This window comes from Entelurus aequoreus, linkage group LG02 (assembly GCF_033978785.1).
Source record: "Entelurus aequoreus isolate RoL-2023_Sb linkage group LG02, RoL_Eaeq_v1.1, whole genome shotgun sequence".
In the NCBI taxonomy this organism is placed as follows: domain Eukaryota; kingdom Metazoa; phylum Chordata; class Actinopteri; order Syngnathiformes; family Syngnathidae; genus Entelurus; species Entelurus aequoreus.
In genome coordinates, this window is record NC_084732.1 from 56,244,078 (window position 1) to 56,270,359 (window position 26,282).

The 26,282-nt window shown below is 40.0% G+C and overlaps 1 protein-coding gene across 6 annotated transcripts in view; it reads left to right on the forward strand.

The window, feature by feature from the left end:
* Window positions 1-26,282, forward strand: part of dmxl2 (Dmx-like 2) — an 85,588-nt gene that overhangs the window by 25,825 nt on the left and 33,481 nt on the right. For all 6 annotated transcript variants that reach the window (XM_062029416.1, XM_062029434.1, XM_062029444.1 and 3 more), the window contains exons 8-35: window positions 1,048-1,228; window positions 1,318-1,498; window positions 4,451-4,669; window positions 4,759-5,030; window positions 6,054-6,323; window positions 6,445-6,674; window positions 6,759-6,961; window positions 7,253-7,374; window positions 7,653-7,742; window positions 7,829-7,937; window positions 8,049-8,168; window positions 8,310-8,537; window positions 10,336-10,622; window positions 11,915-12,081; window positions 13,776-14,424; window positions 14,511-14,840; window positions 14,969-15,088; window positions 15,841-15,976; window positions 16,708-16,818; window positions 16,935-17,104; window positions 19,959-20,056; window positions 20,173-20,338; window positions 20,749-21,013; window positions 21,148-21,350; window positions 21,481-21,852; window positions 24,267-24,449; window positions 24,544-24,840; window positions 26,034-26,225. In XM_062029416.1, the coding sequence (XP_061885400.1) occupies window positions 1,048-1,228; window positions 1,318-1,498; window positions 4,451-4,669; window positions 4,759-5,030; window positions 6,054-6,323; window positions 6,445-6,674; window positions 6,759-6,961; window positions 7,253-7,374; window positions 7,653-7,742; window positions 7,829-7,937; window positions 8,049-8,168; window positions 8,310-8,537; window positions 10,336-10,622; window positions 11,915-12,081; window positions 13,776-14,424; window positions 14,511-14,840; window positions 14,969-15,088; window positions 15,841-15,976; window positions 16,708-16,818; window positions 16,935-17,104; window positions 19,959-20,056; window positions 20,173-20,338; window positions 20,749-21,013; window positions 21,148-21,350; window positions 21,481-21,852; window positions 24,267-24,449; window positions 24,544-24,840; window positions 26,034-26,225 (5,971 nt within the window). The remainder of the gene's footprint in view (window positions 1-1,047; window positions 1,229-1,317; window positions 1,499-4,450; window positions 4,670-4,758; window positions 5,031-6,053; window positions 6,324-6,444; window positions 6,675-6,758; window positions 6,962-7,252; window positions 7,375-7,652; window positions 7,743-7,828; window positions 7,938-8,048; window positions 8,169-8,309; window positions 8,538-10,335; window positions 10,623-11,914; window positions 12,082-13,775; window positions 14,425-14,510; window positions 14,841-14,968; window positions 15,089-15,840; window positions 15,977-16,707; window positions 16,819-16,934; window positions 17,105-19,958; window positions 20,057-20,172; window positions 20,339-20,748; window positions 21,014-21,147; window positions 21,351-21,480; window positions 21,853-24,266; window positions 24,450-24,543; window positions 24,841-26,033; window positions 26,226-26,282) is intronic.

A 26,282-nucleotide genomic window follows, 5' to 3' on the forward strand; every position in this document is an offset into this window, starting at 1 on the left:
GCAGACATACATGTCAGTTGCTGTCAACTCTGAACTCTCCAGTCCATAACTCAAAGACGTCAGTGTGCAACATGAACTCCAATAACAGTTCCTATTGTTACACGACGGCACTTCCCCGTCTAGTAACAAGAGACACAGATTAGTCCACTCCACAAGATAAATATGAGAAATTTCCGAAACAGATATTTTTGGCGGCCCAACAATTGGCTAAGAAACACTGACTTAAACCTCCTCCTTACACAGCCATCCTGCTTAAACACAGAAACACTGTCACAAGACCTGTGATGCACTCTCAGTTTGAAATCACAACATTCCTTAATTTTAACAACCAGGTAGCTACCATAATGATGAGAGCGATTAGCCCGCCCACAATGACTGTGCTGCCAGGCACAAAATGGCTGCCCTGCTCTGACACAATGGATGGGTAAAACATCGACTAAAAAGAATAGTTTTTTTGGTCTGCAGTTCATACAATGAGGGGTTCGTAAAGTGAGGTTCCACTGTAGTTATTTATAGTACATGTGAATGTAATGTTTTATTATATCTATATTTCTTATCTAAAAGTTTGTTTTTCTTTTTTTAAAAGGTATGTTATGTGTTCAAATCGTGGTGTTTTTTTGGGGGGGCTGGGACAATAACAGATTAAATTGATTTCAGTTTGTTTCAATGGGCGGGCCTAAGTTTAGATACAAGTGTTTTAAATTACAAGCTCGGTTGTGGAACCAGTTGAGATACCATTGTTTTTGATTAGTATTTATTTTTTAATCAGCCTGACTTTGGCCTTGTTCCGCATTTTGTTGTGTATGCTGGTTTATGAGTCAAATAAATACTAATCTTTTTGGTTAACACACGGTTGCATATTGTTTGACACTGTAAGTAGGTTAGATATAACAGTTACAGTAAATATGATTAAAATCAAGAGTAAGATGGCTAGTTTACTGTTAATATTTGAGTGGTTCATGGGACCCTCTGTACTGGAAAAAAGGTTCAGAACCCCTGGAGAGAACACTTGTATTCTCATTCTGTTTTTTGTCCTTTGTCCTTTAGGGGTTCGGTGTGCAATGTTTTGTTGACATCCTGTGAGGATGGCGTGTGCAGGCTGTGGTCTGAGACCCTGCTACCAGAGGACAGCTTGCTTGGTGGGCAGATATCTGAGAACACACACTCATTTAGCTCCAGCTTGCCAGGCTTGGCAGGCAATAAGGACAAGATTCAGCATGCTTTAGAGGTATCGACCAGAAGTAATTTATTAAAAATTATTTTTATCAATATATATGTTGGATTTTTACTAATAAAATGTTTGCTTTGTTTGTGCAGTCAATTCACCACCTGAAGCATCTGCGCCGGGGAAGGCGACGGTCATCTGCTCTGGTAGCTCACAGTGAGCTGCTACCCTCTCAGCTTGGCACGCAAGACGCACACACTCACCGCCACATTGCACATCATGCCAATGCTTTGTGTCACTTCCACATCTCAGCCAGCATTAACCCCAACACAGGTATTCATTTCTCAGAAGTATCTGTCTTCCTCTTTGAACCACTTAAAATCCGATAAGTTATGTGCAGTGGTTATATTCCAGAGGTAGGAAAGTTATTTTAAAAAGTAATTACATATAGTTTGCTGTTACCTTTCCAAAAAAGTAATTACATTAGTAATGGAATTACTCTTTAAAGCAGCACTAAGTAACTTTTCAATCTTCACAAAATATTTTCAGAACTTTTGGGATGGTACATTGATTTACAACTTGTTGATTGACACCTCTGTCATGGCCTAAGGGTTGTGTATCGCTCTCACTGCCACTAAGCAACTTTGAGGAGGATGGCATGAAACCTTCCACACAAAAAAATACAAAACTGCTGACTTGCTTTAAGGCATACATCACTCTCCCTTTTCCTATTCGTTAAGAAGACGGAAGTCGATGCAAACACCTACGTGAAATTATAGTAGAAGCTGTTAAACAACAAAAGAAACAAAAAGTTTTGTCTGAGGAGAGAAAAAAAAGGGAGGCTACCCAGATTAAAGGACAGTCAAGGATCAAGATTGACCCAGCTTTCACTCGCTGGCGTGAGTTAAAAAATGAGGAGGGATTTTCAGATTGATGCTGGTTTGGCTCTGTTCCTGCTAAACTAGTCAGTGACTTTCGATGCTCAAATCAAAATAATAATGTTAATGTTACCTTTATGAAATTTGCGTGGTAGAAATAAATAGCCACTAGCTTGATCGTTCGCAGTTCCACACTGACACGACCAGCCACGCAACAAACGTAAAAAAAAGTACTGCGTAAAGAAAAAACTGCGATCAGTCATACCTAATCATTGTGGTATTATCGTGTCAGTTTGGCGCAAAACGTGTTGGTCCTTGTGTGAAATGTGGTCTCCGTTCTGGGAAACACTTCCACTTTGGTCCATTAGCAAATCAACCAAAACTGAAAGTTCTTAAGTTGGGCTTTAATAAATGTAATAATTACTAGGAAAAGTAAATATTGTGTTACTTTTTAAAGAAAAAAAACTCAAAATATCTGGCATATGCAGTTTAAAGATGTTTCATGAAAGCAGATTGTAGAATGTGTGCCTTTCAAAGGCAGTGCATGTTGCCATGTGACGTCAGCAAGAGAGCCAGACAGAGCAGAATTAGCTTAGCTGTGATTGTCAGCTCTTGCAACGGCAGCTCTGTAGAATATTTTCACTGGATTTTGTTACCTCTTGTCAATAAAGAGATGTGCTGCCATGGCTGTAGTCTTCTTGTCTACAGACGGGATATTGTAGGATTGCAAGCTTGTCACGTCAATCATTGATTTGTTGTTCACTATTCTAATGCTGCTCACTGCTCCCCTCACCTCCCAGGGGGTGGAACAAGGGGATGGGTCAAATGCAGAGAGTAATTTCACCACACCTAGTGTGTGTGTGACTATCAGTGGAACTTTAACTTTAATGTAGTAGTGTGTGTATGAGAATGTGTACTTTTGTGTTGTTTGTTTTGTGACATTTCTTCGTTGTATTTGATATCAAGTTAATTTTAGTGTAGTGCTGGTTGTTGCTTTCACAAGTAAATATATATTTCCTGCATTATACTTGCTGTGCTTTTGACGATTACATCTTGACATAAAACCACATCTAAAGTAGCGTGTCACGTTCAGTGTTGGGTTAGTTACTGAAAACCAGTAACTAGTTACAGTTACTAATTACTTTATTTCAAAAGTAACTCAGTTACTAACTCAGTTACTTACACCAAAAAGTAATGCGTTATTGTGAAAAGTAACTATTTAGTTACTTATATATTTTTAAAAAAATTTTTAAGACCCCCTTTAATGCCCTTTTAGCCTTCATTTCAGTACTGTTATTGCAGTGGAGAATAATACAATCTGTTGATCAACTTGACATGCATTTGCATCACTAAACTCTGCTAAGCAATGTGGTCTACGTACAACACACAAAGACAAAGATATGTTTCAAAGGGCCAATTTGTTTCAGGCCAGAACAAATTGACAAAACTATTTTAAATAGCTGCAACATAACATACATAAGTAACAAACAGCATAATAACAACATAGGTGTAAACCAAGGTAGGCACACACTACATACACAAAGCCTAACCAGGCGTTTTTTTCTGAAATAAAATCATGTCTGAAGCCCAGAACGCTCTACACATTTCCCCAGTTTTAGTTTAGAGATAAGGAAAGATTGGCCTGGCCCACTAGCATCCCTCTTTATGTTTGTGAACTTTATAGTCTATACATTTAGAGTGATGTGATAATCAAACACTCTAGAAGTGTAAAATGAAAGAGTATATAAGAGAATTGACAGAGTGTGTGTACCTTCAGTGCGCAGTGCCTTGTTAAAATCCAGCTGCTGTTGCTTAGGAGGTGAAGTGTGTCTCTCTTTACTAGCTTCGTCGAAGCATGTTGCTTTTGAATTGCTAGGATAGGATCTTTGATCCAAGACAACTTACATTTAACTAAAATGTTTTTTTCTTTGTGGTCGACAAAAGAAAAGTAGTGAGAATATCTCCATGTTAAGAAACTCGACTTTGGCTCTGCCATGTCTTGTTAGTAAACACAGACATGCCCCCCTCCCCGCCCCACACCCACACACAGAGCAGCGCGCCTCTTCTCCGTTGCCTTTTCTGCAGCGCTCCAATAAAACACACTCAGATCCTCTGTTTCTAGCCGATACTACATAAAAAAATAACATAAAATAACGCAGTAACGCATCATGTAGTAACGGTAACTGGGTTACTGGATATAAAAAATAACGCATTAGATTACTATTTACTGCCGAAAGTAACGCGTTAGTCCCAACACTGGTCACGTTACATCAAACGTATCTGTAACGGCGTTGTGATGTACATAAAAGTAATTAATTAGATTACTCCTTAGTAGTAAAAGTAACGGCGATATGGTTATATATATATTGATAGACTCTTGTCTTTTCACTCTTTTTTTCTCAATCAGACATCCCATCAGTGCTGGCAGATTCTACATTGTTCAACACAGATGATGGCACAGGGGCAGGAGGATTTGTAGTTCACTGGCTCAATAATAAAGACCTAAGCTTTACTTCCTCTATGGATGTTTTTATGCTACAGCTTCGTAAGCTCTCCGAACAGCAGCTTGACAATGTCACAGAATACACCATTGACCCTGAGGGATCCCCTATAAAGTTTGACTTTGGTAAGAACCTCGACCAGACCAGTGGACAACAGATAAAGAGGAACATTTAATGCAGCTGTTGATTAAGCACATTTTCTTTGAATTTCTAGACCTGGATGAGATGTCTGACAAAGCCTCATCTGAGCATGGAGAGGAGCAAGAGCCAGGGGAGCAGGGAAGTACAAAGGCATCTTCCCCAGGATCCAGCTCCAGCTTGCCTTTGCCCTCAATGCTGCTGGAGAGGAAAATGGAGATTCTAACCACAGAATGGAACAAGAGTCCCGACATGCTTTTCACAATCCACCCAACTGATGGCTCTTTCCTGGTTTGGCATGTCAAGTACTTGGATGAATTCAACCAAGGCATCTTTAGACAGGTTCAGGTAAGAACATAATTGATAATGATAAAAAAAAAGGCTTTTGATTTTATGAAAGTGTAGGTGAAAATCATGTTCCTAATTATTAGCTTGTAGGCTTTAAACAGTATTGAATTACAGTGTGGGCATCATGGTGGCAGAGGGGTTAGTGCGTCTGCCTCACAATACGAAGGTCCTGAGTAGTCGTGAGTTCAATCCCGGCCTCAGGATCTTTCTGTGTGGAGTTTGCATGTCCTCCCCGTGACTGCGTGGGTTCCCTCCGGGTACTCCGGCTTCCTCCCACCTCCAAAGACATGCACCTGGGGATAGGTTGATTGGCAACACTAAATTGGCCCTAGTGTGTGAATGTAAATGTGTGAATGTTGTCTGTCTATCTGTGTTGGCCCTGCGATGAGGTGGCGACTTGTCCAGGGTGTACCCCGCCTTCCGCCCGATTGTAGCTGAGATAGGCTCCAGCGCCCCCCGCGACCCCGAAGGGAATAAGCGGTAGAAAATGGATGGATGGATGGAATTACAGTGCCACACTAGCACACACTCTCACTGGCCACATTAGTTCCACCTGCAAAATAAAATAAAATCTAATACAACAGTTATTTTTGTGTTTGTAGTTTGCAGTGGTTTATAACCGCATTGTTTAATACCACACAAGGTTTAAGCCTCTTTCCTGAAGCTTGATAATCAAAATATTAGAATATTAGAGCGCAGCGCAACAAAGACCCATGTGACATTCGAAATTGAGTGTGAATGGTTGTCTGTCGATCTGTGTTGGCCCTGCGATGAGGTGGCGACTTGTCCAGGGTGTACCCTGCCTTCCGCCCGAGTGCAGCTGGGATAGGCTCCAGACCCCCTGTGACCCTGAGAGGGACAAGCGGTAGGAAATTAATGGATGTTTGTAGTTACATCCTTTTTTTATAAGGCACTTGTATTGTCTCTTGACTGTGCAATTGTATACAGTATTGTGGCTGGTTAATTCATATTCTGTCTGTTGGAATGATTTTGGGTTTTCTTTCCTTTGAACTCTCCCTTCAGGTGTCCTTCTCCTCGCGTATACCAGTGGCATTTCCTACAGGTGATGCCAACTCACTGAGTAAAAACATCCTGATGTACGCCTGTACTTTGACGGAAATGGAGAGTTCCAGGACAGGCGCGCAGGGCCAGATGGTTCAACATGTCTCCCACTCTGCCTCAGCCTCAGCTGGCCTTGGTTCACCTGTTATGACACCTTCTTCTAACCCTAAACCTGGCATTAGTCCAGCTGTCATGATGGTTTCCAAGCATGTTGATGGATCTCTCAACCAGGTATACAAAGTGCAACACGTTATGAAAAATGGCTTTAGTCTTCCCATAACTTCATAAGATGAGTATGTTATGTGTGTATTAAGCATTCCGTCCTAATTTCTTGTTGATCTTGCATCTTCAGTGGGCTGTAACATTTGCTGAGCGTTCCGCATTCTCAAATTTACTGACCGTATCCCACAAGTTTCGCTATTGTGGCCACCGTTTCCATCTGAATGACCAAGCCTGTCATACAGTGCTGCCATTGCTGCTCACCTCTTCACACCATAATGCGCTCCTCACGCCTCCCTCGGCTCCTGGCAGCATGGAAGAAGAACAACTTCCCACCGTTCCCATACCAAAGGGACTTCCTAGGTAAAGAGTGAAAACAAGGCAGAAAAAATGCACTTAATGAAGCAACCATGAACAAACTACTCAATTTATCTTTTTGTTTATTAGGAAGCAGCTTCGTAATGCAGCAACAAGGACCTTCCATGACCCCAATGCCATATATAGTGAGCTTATCTTGTGGCGAGTGGACCACATTGGACCCCTGTCATGCACTGGAGGGGTCTCTGAACTGGCCCGTATCAACTCTCTACACACCTCTGCTTTTAGCAATGTTGCTTGGTTACCTTCACTTGTCCCCAGCTCTGTACTTGGTAAATATAGCAAATTGTTTAAATTCATTTGTTAAATTACATTGAAAATAAATTGTTAAATTTATGTTTTAACAAATGCACTTGGATTTTGGGTTGAATCTGATATTTAAGTTAATTTACACATACATTTGGCATTTAGGAGTGCATTCAATGCGATGCACTAGTCCCCTATGATGTACAAAATTCCCTACCTTACCTTATCACCATCTTGTTTGTATGTATTCTGCAGCATTATCGATCTGTAATAATGTACTGTGCTGAAAACTGTCCAACTCATTTTGTGTTTTTCAGGAACCTACTGTAATAGTGCAAGCGCCTGCTTTGTGGCATCAGATGGTAAGAATCTACGCCTCTACCAAGCTGTTGTGGATGCCAGAAAACTACTAGATGAACTGTCAGACCCAGAAACATCTGTGAGTGGACTAGCTTACATAAGTGCCATTTCTGATGTGATAAAATCATAATAACTTGTCATTTTTTTCCTGTGTTTAAATGTAAAGATACTGTACTTTGTGGACTTTTTTATTGGGTGGGCTGTCAAATACAATAATATACATGTAATTTGAAAATATTTACAATGTTATATAATGTTTGTCCTTTTTGCAAAATGTCATCAATATAGTTTACACAACCTAATTGTCACTACATTTAATTTACATTTGACATTTCTTAAATGTATTTCACCACTCAGAAACTAGTAGGGGAAGTATTCAACATCGTCAGCCAGCAGTCCACCGCCAGACCTGGATGTATTATAGAGCTGGATGTCATTACAAACCAGGTGAGAAGCTGCATTGACATTTAACTAAATGCTGAAATTGTGAACACAAAACATAATAAAATCCTATGTTCTATGTCCAATTATAGTGTGGTGCCAACACTCAGCTACTGCATGTCTTCCAAGAGGATTTCATTTTAGGTTATAAACCTCAGAAGGAACCAGAAACACACATGACTACCTTTCCATCTAGTGAAGGTGTGCCATTTGATATTTTTACATTACTTTCTGTAATTCTGAATAGCAGTGTAAACCTGAATTGAAACAGATGATATGAGAAGTATTTGAATTAAACTTTGCTCTGACCAGATTACCAACCTCCCCCTTTTTCGGAGAAGTTCTTTTTGGTGGTGATAGAAAAGGATCTCAACAGGAACTCTGTGCTACAAATGTGGCACCTGCACCTACAGTCTGTCCAGGCTTGTGTTGGTAAGAGGAGGGCTTCAGATATTTGTTAAAAAACAGTGTTTTTCTTTGTAGTGTTGATTTGTTCAGGTGTGCTGCATTAACTTTTCATAGCTCAGGTATAGGTGTAGGCTAGCTTTAATGTTGACATATCTTTTTGTACAGATGATATCAGCCAAGATTATGGCTTCCAGAGCCAGCTAATGGTTCCCAATCAAGTTATGAATGTCGACTCATCTCCAGAAACCTCACCTATCAGGCCTCTGCCCCGCTCAGCCTCCACGGCCAACTTGCAATCAGCCAGCAAACTCATCCTTAGTTCCAAACTGGTATACAGCAAACGACTTGACTTGCCCCATGGTGTGGAGGTTACCAGAGCCACACCTTCTGCTGGTAAGTATGAGCAAACATCATCCTCACTCATATCAATATCCATATATTTTTGCACAATTCAAAAGAATAGTAGTTCATTCTTGCATAGGGCAGCCTGCTCTTAACAATTTAATTAGCGGTCTGTCGTCTGGTGTGGTTCCCACCAGTTTTAAACACACCGTGGTTCAACCCCTTTTAAAGAAACCTGGTCTGGACAATTCTGTTTTAGCTTATTTTAGACCCATTTATAAGCTGCCTTTCCTCCCAAAGATCTTAGAGAAGATTTTTTTTACCCAGTTAAACAATTGAAGTCTTGCTTTAAACCCCTCCATAGTACTGAGTCAGCATTATGAAGGGTTTTTAATGACATTTTCCGAGCAACTGATTAAGGTGATCATGTGATTTTAGTTTTACTTGATCTAACAGCAGCATTTGATGCGTTGGATCATAATATTTTAATTAGCCGCCTACAGCATCAAGTGGGCATCTGCGGTACTATCTTCAGTTGGTTGAAGTCACATTTAACAAATAGAACCTTCTTTGTAAATTTTGCTGGTTGATAAACTTCTGTTGCTCCCTTGACATGTGGGGTTCCACAGTGCTCAGTTTTAGAGCCACTACCATTTTCCATTTATTTACATCCCCTGGGCTCAATCCAAAGAAAGCATGACATTACTTTTCACTGTTATGCCGATGACAGACAAATGTATTTTCTGTTAAAGAGAAAACATGTCTCCTCAATGTAGCCACTACTCACTTGTTTTGATGATATCAAGGCTTGGATAGCCCTACATTTTTTAAATTTTAATGATAAGAAATCGGAAGTAATAGTATTTGGACGTAGTGGTATTTGTGAGCACTCCCCGTTGACTTAGGCCCCTTGGCGATGCACTTTAGCCCATTGTCACCAACCTGGGCTTTTGTATTGATAGTGATTTTAAATTGGACGTCAGATTGCCACAGTCGTGAAAGCCAATTTTTTTTCATTTGCTGGCCAAGGTTAAAAAACTTCTTTCCAGGTAACAGTTTGAGACAGTAATCCATGCGTTCATTACATCTCGCTTGGATTACTGTAACTCTTTGTATTTTGGAATTAGCTAGTACTCTCTCTCGCCTACAGCTGGTACAAAATGCAGCTGCCCACTTTTAACAAGCACAAGTAAAAGATAGCATATTACTCCTGTTTTCACTTCACTGGCTGCCTGTGTCTTTTAGAGTTCATTTTAAAATTATTTTATTCGGTTTTAAATCCCTACATGGTCTTGCCTTGCCTTACTTCTCTGAGCTGCTCCACCTCTATGCCCCCACCAGGTCACTCCGTTCAGCTAATCAGCTGCTCCTGGAGGTACCATAATCAAAGCGCGAGCTCAGAGGGTACAGGGCTTTTTCTGTTGTGGGTTCTGAACCCTAGAACTATCTCCCTCTCCATGTGAGATAGGGCCCTTCTTTGGCTACTTTCAAAACACTTCTTAAAACCCACTTTTACTCACTGGCTTTTAACCAAACATGAGACTTTGAACTGTTTATGTTTTTAACTTTTGAACCGCCTTTTATCTGACTGATGGTTCTCAAGATAATGTTTTTTATCTGATCTTTTTTGTATATTTTACCTCTGTTTTAAATGCTTTATTCTTTCCTTTGCCTGTATTTTTCTGTTTTTCTGTTTTTTGTTTGTGGTGTACAGCCCTTTGTTTTACAACTGTGGTTGTTTTTAAAGAGCTTTATAAATAAAGTTGGTATAGTACGGTATAGAATAAGACGGCTAATCTGGTACCAATTTTTTTTCTATTTTTCAAACTAATAATTTTCCTTGTTTTAGGTCATCTCAGTTCCTCCTCCATTTACCCAGTTTGCCTGGCTCCATATCTGATTGTTACTACCTGCTCGGACTCTCGAGTGCGGTTTTGGTGCTGTGCTGTAGAGGGGGCTGATGGAGATGGTGACAATGACCAGGACATGCGGTTTTACCGATGGGAGCCGTGGGATCTAATGAACGAGGAGGAAGACAATAACAGTGCTGTGTTGGTGCCAGGGCGGCCTGTTGCTGTGTCTTGCTCCTACACTGGTAGGCTGGCTGTGGCTTTTAAACAACCACGCCAAGGACAGGTACAGTAATAGAGTACTAGGGTAGCACAATTAATCAATTTTAAACCATAATCTAATGAATTATGACGATGTAAAAAAAAAAAAGAAGTTTTTTTTTCCTCTCGTCATGTCTTGCGTCTCCAAGCTATCGTACGCTACTCCGTCCTGCGAGAACACTCTCCGGTCTGCTTAAACATATGGCGCTTCCCACAAGCACGTCAACATTTCCATTTTATACATTTATTTGTGGCCACAAAGAATCTCACAAATGCATGTTTGGCACTCCTGGGTTCTCCCTGTCTTAGAAACAAATTATAATGAAACGGTGGTGGATATACCATAATTCCGTTTTAAATTGGCGACTTGTCCAGGGTGTACCCCGCCTTCCGCCCGATTGTAGCTGAGATAGGCTCCAGCGCCCCCCGCGACCCCGAAGGGAATAAGCGGTAGAAAATGGATGGATGGATAGTGCACTGGCGTCATACACACCTGCTTTGCCAGAGAATAAAAAACAGCAGGCGGGTTCTGTGGTGCCAATTTTGCAACTTTGTTGCTACATTTAGCGAAGAGAGGTGCTGTATGCATTAAAAGTGAAATACTGAAAAAGAGTATGTCTTGCGTCGTGTATTTATTCTGTAATCAAGTGCAAGCGGTCACGACAGGCCAAGTTTTCACCACATGAGTAGAGATCAACTTCCTTCTGTCTTTTTGTAACACATTCCTGGTGAAATATGCAAACCAGTGATGTACTAAACCAGTGATATTTAAAGTGTGGCCCAGGGGCCATTTGTGGGACAGTTTTTTTATGGCCCCATAGCACATTATAGAAATAATATAAACAATATAATTATTGAGAAATCTAAAATGTTTATACAAATAATGAATGATGATACAACAAATACATACAAACACATGTATAACGTTTGTTTAACCTTTTTATCAACTTATTTCATTACAAATAACATGATAATGTCAGCAAGTTCCATCATTCGTTTTTTTGGTAGTTTTTACCAAAATAATTTAAAAATCAAGTTTTCAGAGAAAGAAATTGGGATTTTATTTTTAGCCAAAATTGTGCAGACCTAAAAAATACTTGCTACCCACCATTCGGGGATTATTGTTCTAAATCATCCAACAATAGTTTATAGTTTTATTGATCTAATTATTGATGTAAAATGTAAATACATACCAAATGAATAACAGTGTGTTTTAAAATGATTATGTTGCATAATTTATAATCAACATTACTTTTCAATTGCTTCTCAATTTTTACTATTGTATAAATGTTAATCATTGCTCAACTTTTCTTGCAGATTTCTAAGGAGGAGTTCTCCATGCATGTGTCTATTTATGAGTGTGAATCTACTGGTGGCTCAGAGTGGGTCTTGGAGCAAACTCTTCACTTGGACGACTTCAACAGACCCTCATCAACCCTGGACCCGAGAGTCAGCGTGGACTCCAACCTCTTTGTCTACAGCAGGTCAGGTGGCTACCGCATATTATATTTCGAACGCTGTTGTAATGCTTTTAGGTGTACGTACATAGACAGAGATGTTCATGTGTTAAACAGTTATTTTCATATCAAACTATAAGTTGTTTTTTTTTGATGAAATATCAAAAAAAAAAAAAAAAGATCCACACCAAATTTGTTGCTTTAGCCCCAGTTACTCGCTGTTTCTCTTGCCTAAATGCTGCACTGAGTTGCAGGACAGGGAGACAATCAGGAGGATAAAGCTTGCTAGTTAGCTAACCATCTGGCTAACTTACTTGTTTCTGTTGCTTCTGTTCGCTCTCCGAGCCACAGCGTTGGTGGCTGTGCACCTTGCTGCTAATCATATCTGGATGATTACAATCCGAAAACGGTTAGTATTTATCAGTAGCCAGCGAGAAAGTATATTTTTGATGTGACGGACGTGCACAGAAGTCACAACACCGTAGGTATATTACTCGAGGGGGCGTGGCTACAGCATAGATTTGCCAAATGACAAACGTTTTCTGAGTTCTTTGTATGCATTGTTATAGAATTTTACATTACAATTTCAATGATAATAATGTTAGTAAATTATGTCTTAAAAACCCCAAAATATTATGTGGTACATTAAATGGGACATGTAAGTGTCAAAAAGACAGCTAAAAGATGTTGGAAGATGAGAATAAATCTAAAAGTAAAATATAGTGTAGAAATGTACCCGATTGCAAGAAATGTAGTCTTGATTTTCAGAATTTTCTTTTGGGGCCTGTGTGGCAGCACTTTGTGCCGATAGAAGTTGTTCTCTTTTTTTCTCTAAAGGGTGCTCACATGCTTGTCGTTTATTCTTTTTCCTACCTACTAGTGTTCTCTTTTTGAGTAATTACACTTGATCAAGCCTTTTCGAACATTACACACTACACAATTGTAAAATTATGTGCTACGATTTGTGCTAATACCGTATTAAATTAATTCTGTATGGGCCATTACTCAAGGCTCCGATACTGGTATTGAAAGGTAGTATTTCAGGATAGCCCTAAACATACCTCAAAAAGTAATGGGCTGATTTTGATGAAACCTTTAGGAAATGTCAAAATTTTGATAAGGTTCTAGTGATTAGAGTTTTGTTACAGAATCATTTCTTCTACGTTACCCTACGATTATGTCACAAAGCTCAACTTGTGTGCGTGTGCGTGTGTGTGTGTGTGTAAGCCAGCGGCAACGCCTCTGCCCACAGAAACAAAGAGAGTGCATGACTGACAAAAGGGTTTTAATTTCTCGACAGAGGTCTTCACACGCCGAGTGCTTTTATAGTTGTTATTAATAATTATTCATTATAGTTGATCAAAACAATAAATTGAGATCGTTTTTACTGCCATTTAGTTTCTACTTGTATGTTTGGTTTTATATGCTGAGTGGTAATAAAACGTGTGAAACATCAATACAGAATTTGTTTTCCAAACTATGCTCACATTTGTGTGCAAAAAAAAAAAACACTTGTTAGATTTGTTAAACTTCTACTGTATACTTTTTGTGGTTAACAAATTAATAAACTCACAAGCTGATGCAATGTTATTGAAAAATATAAACCTCATAATATTGCAAATTTTGCCACAAGTTTTTGAAAAAGTTGTTGCAATCACAAAAAACCTGCAAAACCCTGCCTGGGCCGATAAAAGGTAAAACAAAATTTATTTTCTTTCCAGATCTGACCTGTACATGTGCCGAGACCACAACTCACCTAACATCAAGCACTATGTCCACCTGGACTGGTTGTCAAAAGAAGATGGATCACACATTCTCACTGTAGGAGTTGGATCCAACATTCTGATGTACGGTAGAATCTCTGGCATGGTCAACGAACAGACGAGCAGCAAAGAAGGTGTGGCTGTCATCACACTTCCTCTAGGGGGCAGTATTAAACAAGGGATCCGCTCTCGCTGGATCCTGCTCCGGACCGTGGACCTGCTGTCCTCTGTGGATGGCACGCCTTCTCTACCAGTCTCATTGTCCTGGGTGAGGGATGGCATCTTAGTGGTGGGAATGGACTGTGAGATGCATGTGTATGCCCAGTGGCACCAGGACAAGAAGCCTGGTGAGGGAGAAGAGGGCAACTTGTCTTCTGCAGACATTGCCGGCGGTCATACCACAGCTTCTTCAATTTTTGAAGGGAGAGCGAGATCCAAGAGTGTTTTCGAAGGGAGCACTGCAGTAGATGAGGCATTACGTGCTCCAGCAGGACTTGAAGAGGGTGGACTTTTTGAGGCAGCTCATTCCTTGTCTCCAACTCTACCCCAGTATCATCCCACCCAGCTCCTTGAACTCATGGATTTGGGAAAGGTTCGTCGTGCCAAGGTGAGTTATCCCCATCCTTTAGTACCTCCAAATGGAGCTATTATTTTACCTTTGTATTTACTTGCTTCATTTCATGTTTTTGTCAGGCCATTCTCGCTCATTTGGTGAAGTGTATTGCTGGAGAGGTCGCTGTGGTAAGGGACGTAGAGGCAGGTGAAGGAGGAGCCAGAAGACATCTGTCCCGAACCATCAGTGTGACTGGCAGCACCGCAAAAGACACTATAGTAGCTGGTCGTGATGGAGGACGGGACTACACCGAAATCAACTCCATCCCTCCACTCCCTCTTTATGCACTCATGCTGGCCGATGAAGATACTTCCTTCAAAGGAGCAGAAGAAGCTGTCAAAGGACCCAAGGTGGCCAATGGTGAGGCAGGACAGAAGTCTACTGAGGACCAATATTCTGACCTATTTCAGGTTAGTTGTCATTATTTTGTTTTAGGAAGTTTAGGCTGAGTAATAATGAAGATAAAGATAAAGAAGATAAAGATAAAGTCTGATTTTTTGTTATTGTATTCTTAATACTTACCTTGCTATGTTTGCAGGTGGCAACAGTCACTACAGACGACTTTGTGAACTTTGCAACTGACAAACCAGAAAAGAAGTCCCGCGTTATCAACCTTTCCCAATATGGTCCTTCCTACTTTGGACCAGAGCATGCACAGGTATTTTAAAGCAGATCCCACATACAAGGATGGCAACATTAAGTAGGCTTTGTATTACCTACTACTGTGCCTACCTACCGTAATTTCCGGACTATAAGCCGCACCTGACTATAAGCCGCACCAGCTAAATTTAGGGGAAAATACAGATTGCTCCATATATAAGCCGCACCCGACTATAAGCCGCAGGGTTTTGGTGTGTAATTACCTTAGTATATAGGGGTTCCTGCTACCACGGAGGGGATTGTCGGGACAGAGATGACTGTTTGGGAACGCAAAGCGTCCCATTTATTAACTATAAATCTTTCAATAATTCAATCAAACTTTCACATCTTTGACATGGCGAACAGCATTCGTGCAGAGTACAAATAATACAACGGTGCAAAGTAATACAAAGTGCTCGCCTGTACGTTATCAAAATAACCAGCCTACCGGTATATGAAAAGTCAGTCTTTAATCATTGTGTCATCGTCTTCCTCCTGCGTACTAAAACCACCGAAATCCTCTTCGTCGGTGTCGGAGAAAAACAGGCCGTAAATAAGCCGCACCCTTGTATAAGCCGCAGGGACCAGAACGAGGGGAAAAAGTAGCGGCTTATAGTCCGGAAATTACGGTAGGTTTTTTAGTGAGCCAAAATAAGAGGCATTGAACAGAGCTACATAGCAATGGTGAAACAGTAATTACAGTGCAATGATTGATCTGAAGCATCATCATGACGCGGCTCCTTTATTTAAACATATCTTGGGTTTGTTTAGGTGTTGTCCAGTCACCTTATGCACTCCAGCCTCCCTGGACTGACCCGACTTGAGCAAATGTTCTTGGTGGCCCTGGCTGACACAGTAGCAACCACCAGTGCTGAAGTCACCAGCTCCACTGACCAACAGTATACAGGTCGGAAATAGTGTTTTTTTGTGGATGTGGAATTATATTTTTGTTATACATTGCGAAACACAGAATGTTTAATTTTAGACTAGTAAATTGTTTCATACTGTATTTAGAATAGCTGTGTAGACCGCAGTAGATTTGAGTGTTTTGCGATGTCATACAAATCCCAACGGTCAATTTGTGGCGGCAGTCTCTATCAGAGAGGATAGAAAACCACATGTTAACTGTGAAGAGATTAATGCAATTACGATCTATATATACACATACAGATATTAATACTGCTGAAGATCTCCATATTGTATTTTGTCTGTCCTGGGTAAGAAATCATACTGTGTTTAGGTTGGTTAAAGGTTATGAATATTATGTTTAGCATAATTTCGGTTGATTGTGTGTTCCTTAACATAGGTATTCTTCAGCCATCAAATATTTGTGATAAACAGCATTGTTTGTGCTCATGTAGCTGTATATAAACATCCCATTTTCCTTATCTTTTTGTCTTTTTCTTTAATTCATAATCCTGTTTATTTAGTCTTTTGAGGAGAAGACATTAGCAGATTGTTCCAGAGCTAAGTAAGCACAAAGAGGGTAAAAGGGTTCAGGGACATAAAACGCAGACTGAGGAGTACACGAACTGGAGTGACACTGAAGGACTTTTTTGTGGTTGATATTTTAATATAGAGATGTCTTGCTCTTTAGGATAAAAGTCACAAGTTTACAACTCCCTTGTGCGTTTGTAGGAGGCGAGGCTCTGGATGAATGTGGACTAAGGTACCTGCTGGCCATGCGTCTTCATACTTGTCTTCTCACCTCTCTGCCCCCACTCTATCGCATGCAACTTCTCCACCAGGGTAAAAATATGTCACTTTTTAAAATGAGGCTAAATTACCTAAATGAGAATTGTCCAGTTCAGTTAATCCTTTTATGCAGCTGTCACTTATTTTCTGATGCTATTTAACCACGTTAGGTCTGTCAACGTGCCACTTTGCCTGGGCCTTCCACTCTGAGGCTGAGGAGGAGCTGCTCAACATGATCCCAGCCATGCAGAGAGGTGACCCACAGTGGTCTGAACTCCGGGCCGTAGGTGTCGGTTGGTGGATACGCAACATCAACACCTTGCGGAAAATTGTGGAAAAGGTACGTCTACAAATAAAACCCTCAGAAACATTTAGCTTACTTTGAGAAAATTACTTGAATTGTTTATCCGGGACAGATTATTTGACTAAGACAGACTAATTAAAATAAATAACTAAAATAAAAAACAACCTAAACCAGTTTTTCGTGATTGGCTTTTTACATACTAAAGTTTTGACCTCTGATTCAGTTTAAGTTCTGCCTTTAAAGGGGAACTGCACTTTCTTTTGGAATTTTGCCTATTATTCACAATCATTATAAAAGACATGACAACGAATTGCTTTTTTTTTTTTTACGCATTCCAAATTTTAATACATTTGATCAAAAGTCATCTTACAATGGAGCCTATGGGAGCCGTTCAATTCTGCCTATAGAGCCCCTAAAATAAACATCTAAACACCTCCATTAGGGTTTTATTTACATTATGTAAGTATATATGTTATGTAGTAGCGGACGGGCACATTTATAATAACATTTAATATTTACGTATTTTGATCATTTTAAGCATACGCAGCCCATTAATTTCTAAAACGCATCACAACATTTGCATTTCTTTTCTTCATCATTGATATCAGTGCAGACTTTATGAGAGCCAACAAACATAATAAAACATCACTTACTGTACAAGGTCTGCTGTCATTAGGATGCAGACTGCTAGGATGTTCATATATTCCCATTTAGATGAAAAATGTCTCAATATCCTTGCAAAGAAACGGGGTGGGGAAGGGGGGGAGATGTTCTTTTTGTGTCATTCTTGCCAGTTCCAGGTCATAAATGGCTGTCAAAGTGTCCCAACTTGTCATATTATCTTCTCAGCCATCTACTTTTCAGGTGAGAGCCTTGATTTAGGATCTAGAATAAACTTGCAGGGAGCAGGGTAGCGAGGAAGCAGCAGAGCACTCGACAATGTAAACATAGGCACACACGAAGTGATCAAGTCGCCGCTATGGTCTGCGTTAGCACTTATAATAACAATAATATTAATGATTAATATTCAAGTCACAAAATGTAAATGTTTTATTGTTGCTGCTTTTTGAATGTTATTTATCTGATTTTATGGGCTGAACAGTAAAGCTTCCATTAGCTGCGCTGTAAGCGGACTTTAATTTACGTTTATTTAATATGTAGAATGCATTAAAAAAAATCCATCCGTTGTCAGATCTTTCATATTCATTGACAGTGGAGCCAATGGGAGGTTCTCTATCCCGCCAAAAATCCTATTAAAAAACATTCAAAAAGCGCTAACAATACTCCATTTACATTTTGTGACTTGAATATTAACCAAGTATAAGTGATATTGTTATTATAAGCGCTAACACAGACAAACTATTTATAGCAACGCCGTGATCACAAGGTTGTATGTAATGTTTACATCATTGTGTGGTCCACTGTTTCCTTGCTTCCTTGCTCGTCAAACTCCATTGTAGATCATACATTATGCCTCTTACCTGGATAGAAAAAGGCTGAGTCTGTATTCCGTTAAGTTGGTACACTTTGACAGCCAAATTACTCGGAAATGGCGAGAACTACACGTAAAGACACTTGGCTCTACCTCCCTTTTCTTCGCAAGAATTATGAGTCATTCTTCATCGAACTGGAAATCTATGAAAATCACAGCAGTTGGCATCCTCATGACAGCAGACCTTATACAGTAAGTGATGTTTTATTATGTTTGTTGGTTCTCATAAAGTCTGCAGTGAGCAATAATCAGTGACATTGTAAAAATAAAAAAAAAAGCGAACGTTGTGATGCATTTTTTAAATTATTCCGCCGCCCGTGTATGCTTAAAATAATCAAAATACGTAAGTATTAAATGTTAATACAAATGTGCCCGTTACTACATTACGTATATACTTACATCATGTATATAAAACCTTAATGGAGGTGTTTAGATGTTTTTAAGGACTCTATAGGCAGAATAGAGCAGCTCCCATAGATATGCTCCATTGTAAGCAGACTTTTGAAATAATGTACCGTAATTTCCGGACTATAAGCCGCACCTGACTATAAGCCGCACCAGCTAAATTTAGAGGAAAAGACAGATTGCTCATTATATAAGCCGCACCCGACTATAAGCCGCAGGGTTTTGATGTGTAATTACCGTAGTATATAAGGGTTCCTGCTACCACGGAGGGGATTGTCGGTACAGAGATGACTGTTTGGGAACGCAGAGCGTCCCATTTATTAACAATAAATCTTTCAATCATTCAATCAAACTTTCACATCTTTGACATGGCGAACAGCATTCGTGCAGAGTACAAATAATACAACGGTGCAAAGTAAGACAAAGTGCTCGCCTGTACGTTATCAAAATAACCAGCCTACCGGTATATGAAAAGTCAGTCTTTAATCATTGTGTCATCGTCTTCCTCCTGCGTACTAAAACCACCGAAATCCTCTTTGTCGGTGTCGGAGAAGAACAGGCCGTAAATAAGCCGCACCGTTGTATAAGCCGCAGGGACCAGAACGAGGGGAAAAAGTAGCGGCTTATAGTCCGGAAATTACGGTATTTAATATTTGCAATGCATTAAAAACTCCATCCATCATGTCTTTCGTAATGATTGTGAATGATAGGCAAAATTCCAAATTCCTCTTTAATTTCCACCTTTATTGTTTTGTCTTCACATCAATTTTAAAATGTTTGAAAATGTTGTTCTCATCAAATAGGCTTGTACTATATGTATAGCATAGCTGGGTCAGCAAATGTCTTCTTAAAGTTCCCAAATATTCTACTATTAAAAATTAGGGCAAAGCTTACTTAATTGCGTAAAGCATTGCTAAATATTCTTTTCAATTTATTAGTACATTGTAAATGCTGAACCTACTTTTTAGTAATGATAATTTTTATATATTATAGTTGGGCAAAGCTGCATTCCAGAGGCACAACGACCCTTTAGATGCTGCTCTGTTCTACCTGGCCATGAAGAAAAAGGCTGTACTTTGGGGCCTCTTCAGGTGAAACGCTTATCAGCTTTTAAAAATGAGCAATTCTGTATTTTATTGACATATCCCTTATTTTACTTAAAGAAAAGCTCATTGTGATATCAAGTTAAATTGTTTGTTTCTCTCAGGTCCCAACATGATGAAAAGATGACTCAATTCTTCAAGAACAATTTCAGTGAAGACCGCTGGCGAAAGGCAGCTCTAAAAAATGCTTTCTCCCTGCTGGGAAAGCAACGCTTTGAACAGTCGGCCGCCTTCTTCTTGCTAGCTGGATCACTCAAAGACGCCATTGAGGTGTGAACGACTCACACTAAGCAGCATGTGTGATTAATAAGTATAGTTCATTGTATTGATCATGTCCATACATGATTCATATTAATATATCACAAATGGGGCTACATTTCGTTACTGCTTAGAAGTCTAAATTATACTGAATAGGTGTAGTTAATCTGCACATATTTTTCCTTGGCCAGTGTTTGCAATACCACATAGTCAAAATATAGATAGCCGGACAGGGAAAGAAAATGGTAAGCATTGCCTGCTTCATTTCCATGTCTCTGAAACCTAGAGAAACATCTTCCAAATATGATTTAAATATGATATCATTATCATTACATAATGAGCCATTTATGTTATCCACTTGATACACATGTACTTAGATACAGTTTTATGCAGCTTCTTATCTCCTATTTTGTGGCATGTAGGTGTTGATGGAAAAGATGGAGGATCTCCAATTAGCCATCATAGTGGCAAGGCTTTATGAAGCAGACTTTGAAAGCTCGCCCACCTGCCAAGGCCTCCTTTATGAGAAGGTTCTTGGTTGTAACAGGGACGGGAGCGGTTACCACTGTTCTAGACTTCACCCTGACCCGTTCTTGCGCAGTATTGCATACTGGATCATGAAGGATTTTACCCAAGCCCTGGACACACTCTTAGAGCGCATCCCCAAAGATGATGATGATAACTCTGGTGAGCTGATTTAAGACACTCAGAAACTCACCTATTTATGAAAACTAAACTACATTTTATATTTTCTTTACTTTATGCTTCGTTTGCTAAACTTACATTCTCTCTTTCTCCTGCTTTTTTACCCTCTGCTTTAGATGTCATGGTCAAATCTTGCAACCCTGTGGTGTTCAGTTTCTACAACTATCTAAGAACACGCCCTCTCATTATCCGGCGCCACTTTGCAAGTTCAGAGGGTACAGCAGCAACTGTGGGTTTCACTGCTGAAAAGAGCAGTGCAGATGAGATCAACCTCATAGAGCGCAAATTGTTCTTCACCACTGCTAATGCTCATTTCAAGGTAGGCTCACTTATCTGGCAGTCTTGACCTCTTCATTTCCTATTACATAATGTATATTGTACATGATAAAATGCTGATAAGACAGAGATATTTAGCAATTAGTCATAACACATATTTGAATACCTTACAGGTGGGCTGCCCAGTTTTGGCCCTGGAGGTGCTCTCTAAGATTCCCAAAGTTACCAAGAAATCTGGCTCATCTCTCAGCAAAGCTTCCTCCAAGGCTAATGTAAACTCAACCGAGCCACTGGAACAGAGCACAGGTTTGGACTGGGCTTCTGCTGCCTCTGCATGGGGTGGAAATGAAAGTGCAGGAGGCCTGGACTGGAGCCAACCTGAGCTCAAAATGCAGGACAATGAGCTGCAGCTGGACTGGGGTGTTGATAAGGAAGAAGAAGAAGATGATGACGATGATGACTGTCTAACTATGAAGAAACTTGAAACTGAAACTGAAAAAAAATTGGAAGGAACCTCTGAATCCAAACAAAGAGATGACTCACAGGTTGGGCAAATTCATTAAAATTGGAAACAATACTTTAATATTTCTCTTTGAAAATTAGTAACAGTTCTAAAACGTAATTTTATGAAATGATAATGTTCACTGTATAGTAGGGATGTAATGATATCAAAATCTCACGGTACAATATTATCACGTATTAAGGCCACGGTACAATGTTATTGTGGCGTATGTCCAAAAAAAAACCTTACATATACCATAGCAGGTGAAATTAAGTGGCAGTAATTTTTAGGATGTACACACTTCGTGTAATTGAACACAAACATAATGCTAAAATGTTCTAATCATATTTATTACTACAAACACGTATTTTTAAATTCAAAGAATTGTGCGGGAACATCTACTGCAGGTGTGTCATACGTATGGCCCGCCGTATCAGGCCAGCAAACAGGTTTACTCCGGCTCGCGGCACACAAAATGAGTTTGCTTAGAAAAAAAAGAGCTGCAATTTTTAATGAAATAAACTGCTGTTTTAAATGTGTCTACTGGATGTTGCAATAGCAATTCACGTGCAACCCACGTCACACTGTTTAAGGTGACGTGTCAGCTGACTTCAAGCGCCCTCTGGATTGGCTGTCCCTATTCCAATCAGCGCAGGTGCAAGCAATCAGCTGCTCCTGTTGTGGCTGGCGGCAGACTAATGCTGTAGCTAAACGCAATGCCTTCTTTAATTTTAAATTATCCACTTAACGGACAAAGTAATGATATGGTAAGATGCAAGGACTTAAGTCAACATGACCATAATTTTTGTAGTAGTGCAGGGTTCGCAATTGGTTAACAGCACAATGTGTATCCATGAACCACATTGTAAAAATGTGTGTTTCTACATTTGTTGTTTGTTCTATTTTATTTTATGCTTAAATCTAGCATGTTCACATTGGTTAAATTTGTATTTATGCTATCTTTAATTCGGCTATCATGGTGTCATATAGACAATTGTTTTGATACCCACTGGGGTGAGTTTTTCCTTGCCCGTATGTGGGCTCTGTACCGAGGATGTCGTTGTGGCTTGTGCAGCCCTTTGAGACACTTGTGATTTAGGGCTATATAAATAAACATTGAATGATTGATTGATTATAATATAATTGTAATATTTGAATGACGATAAATGAATTTGTTGTGGCAGTTTTGGATTTCACCAATGCGGCAGTTTTCCAAACACGTTTTTAATGGTGAACTGCCAACAGTTGAATCCTAAACAGAAGGTGCTTAAAGTTTATTGGCTTTGTAAATATACTAAGACTGAGTCTAAGTTCATTGTGATCGTCATGGTGTTTTTGAAACTGCACCAATTCTTTCCTCAGAATTTTCAACTAACTTGTAGTGTTTTGCCAAGTGGATTTTTTGCAATGTGTACATTTTCAGAATGTGCTTGTTCTATTTTTGGCCAAAGTGAGACAAAAAAACGCTGAGCTAAAATTAGTTTGACACCCCTGATCTACTGTGTCTCTCTTTCTTAGAAGCAATGTCCTTGACATCGGACATTTTCGCTATACAAGTATAACCCATTTGTATCAGTTTGGAAAAATCATCCATCCATCCATCTATCCATTTTCTACGACTTGTCTCTCTCAGGGTCGTGGGGGGCGCTGGAGCCTATCCCAGTTTCTCAGAAAAGTTAACTTACATTTTAACTTTCGATAATGTAAATACCTCATAAATTAGCATTTAGTTTTGTTGGCTTCATCTTTTTGGGTGATGGTAGCTTATCAAGTATCTTCTGTGTGCAGCAGCTGCTTTCCCTCGGCACCATGCGCCTTGACCGAGTCTGTTTTGGCTTGAAAACGCAACATGTCAGGCTTTAATACCCCTGCCACAAATGTTAAGTTTTCGCCAGTGTTTGTTTGTTACCAACATAACTCAAAACAGTTATTAGGATTTAGAAAAAAAAAAAAGTCTTATCTACTACGATGAGTTTTACGCTTCAGTTCCTGCTTCCTCTCTCTCCACTTTACGGTGCTCCAACCCCCCACGTTGTCGGTCCCGTGCTGTGCAGAAGATTCTGGTAGATGTAGTTTATTTTTAAGACCCACCAAATCAAAAGTGCCAGAAAAAAACTACACCCACCAAGTTTTCGTTTGATGCAGTCACGCGTCACGGCAATATTAAGATTTTGAAACCGCAATACCGGGGTATCTACAATATCCCTACTGTAGAGCAAAGTTTTTGTTCTTGACAGTCTTTATTATCTGCATTTTGCAAGTAAGACTCTTGTACACTCCTTTTGTAAGTCCAAAATTCTGCAAATGGTGGCTCTTAATCGATGACAAAATAAAATCAGTAGTAGGGAGGAATTAATCAATTGTAGGCAATACTAGATGCTAATGTAACTCATCAAAGCAACTGTACCAATACAATTACAAATGTAATTGACCTTAATTCACTTTGTCATATCTAAGGGTGAGTCTGAGGTAGATGTGATAGCTGAGCAGCTGAAGTTCCGCGCCTGTCTGAAAATCCTAATGACAGAGCTTCGCACTCTAGCCACCGGCTTTGAGGTAGATGGAGGGAAACTTCGTTTTCAGCTCTACAGCTGGCTGGAAAAGGAGATAGCTGCCATGCATAACATATGTAACTACAAGGTAAAGTATGACACATTTTTCATGTAATATATGAAGCCCCTTGTAATGATTCACCTTTTCATGATGGTGCTAATATCCTTTCATCGACCTGAAGGTAGAAGGAAAGGAGGAGACGTCAGAGGCAGAGCACTGGGCAGAGCGAGCAGCATCTGTGGACATATCAGATGACATGTTAGAGAGAATAGACGCTGGAGCGTATGAGCGTCACCAAATGGAACGCCGTCGTCTTCAAGCTAAGCAGCAGCACTCAGAGAGGCGCAAGGCTTGGCTGAGAAAGAACCAGGCCCTTCTGAGGGTCTTCCTTTCTTACTGCAGCCTTCATGGAGCCAAGGGAGGCGGCGTAACCTCTGTGCGGATGGAGCTTCTGTTCCTTCTTCAGGAAAGCCAACAGGTAGCCACATACTCTTACAGTAGCTTTGCCAAGAATTGTCAACTCTTTGTTCGCAGTCAACCAGTTCATCTTTGGAACCCTACCGGTCGATCGCAAAAATATTGGAAAAAAAAAATATATATTACTATTACATCAGTGACACGCCCACCCGAAGAGTAATCAGCAACCTGCAAACAGGCACACACTTTAACTCCTGAACACGTACACACGCCTCGCCTCGCTCACTTCAGCCTTACATTCGCCGCTCTCGAAACCGAGGCCACTACACCCCCCGAGCGGTGCTGCACACTACACTCGCTCGTCTTGCAAACGCGCATGTCATGACGTGCACAAAAGTCATCGAGCTGCAACAATGCATTAAGGCTGACTGTTGTAACGTATCAGACATTTTCTAGCATTCTGCATCAAACAACTTTTCCTTCAACCATGACTACGACCATCATCGCTCGACTGCGACGGGAGGCTAACAAGCCAAATACTAATGTCCATGACATTGCTTCAAAGTACGGATTTTGTGTCGATTTATTGTATTTGTGTTGATTTATTGTGCATACAAAATTAAACATTGACATGTGCAAAGGCCGTAATATATGATAAAACAAGGCGGCAGCTAAAGAAGGACTTCCCCATTTATCCCCTATGAACAGCTGATTTTGCTACTTCCGACGCTGACGTAAGCTGACTCGTGTCTCATAATTGACCATAGGATGAACAAATATACTACGATATTAAGAATATAGCAGCCATAAACAGTTAACTTCTACATCTGTGGTGCCGGAAGTGCGGCACAAGGGCCATCTGTGGCCCGTGACTCGTTTGTCATTGGCCGTAGGCACATTACAGGAAAAAAAACAAACACCAGCAAAAATTGGGAAAACAGCAAGAAGCACATGTAAAAAACAAAACAAAATGTTGACATCAGCCAATGATAAAACAAAGCTTTGTCTTTACAAACAAACAAACAAACAAACAAAACAAAAGCAAAAATATATATATATATATATATATGTATATATATAAAACAGTTGACGCAGGGGTAGATCTTACTTTGGTTTTTGGCTGAGACCACAGATATTGGGCTTGAAAAGGTTGGACGTACTGGATAAGGTACCCAATGTGTTTGCAACTCAATTATTGCAGATCTTTTTTTGCCTTCAGTAAATGAAGAATCGTTATCTTATCTTCCTTTTTAGGAGATCACAGTGAAACAGCTGCAGTCTCCCCTCCCTCTACCAACCACCTTGCCTCTGCTGTCAGCCTGCATTGCGCCCACTAAGACAGTTATAGCCAACCCTGTGCTTCACCTCAGCAACCACATTCATGATATCCTCCACACCATCACCCTCATGGAACTTCCACCACATCCAGACATCAAAGATGACCGGGTCAGAACTTAAATTTAACTATGCAGTCCCTCTGTGCTACTTCCCTAAGTTAATGTA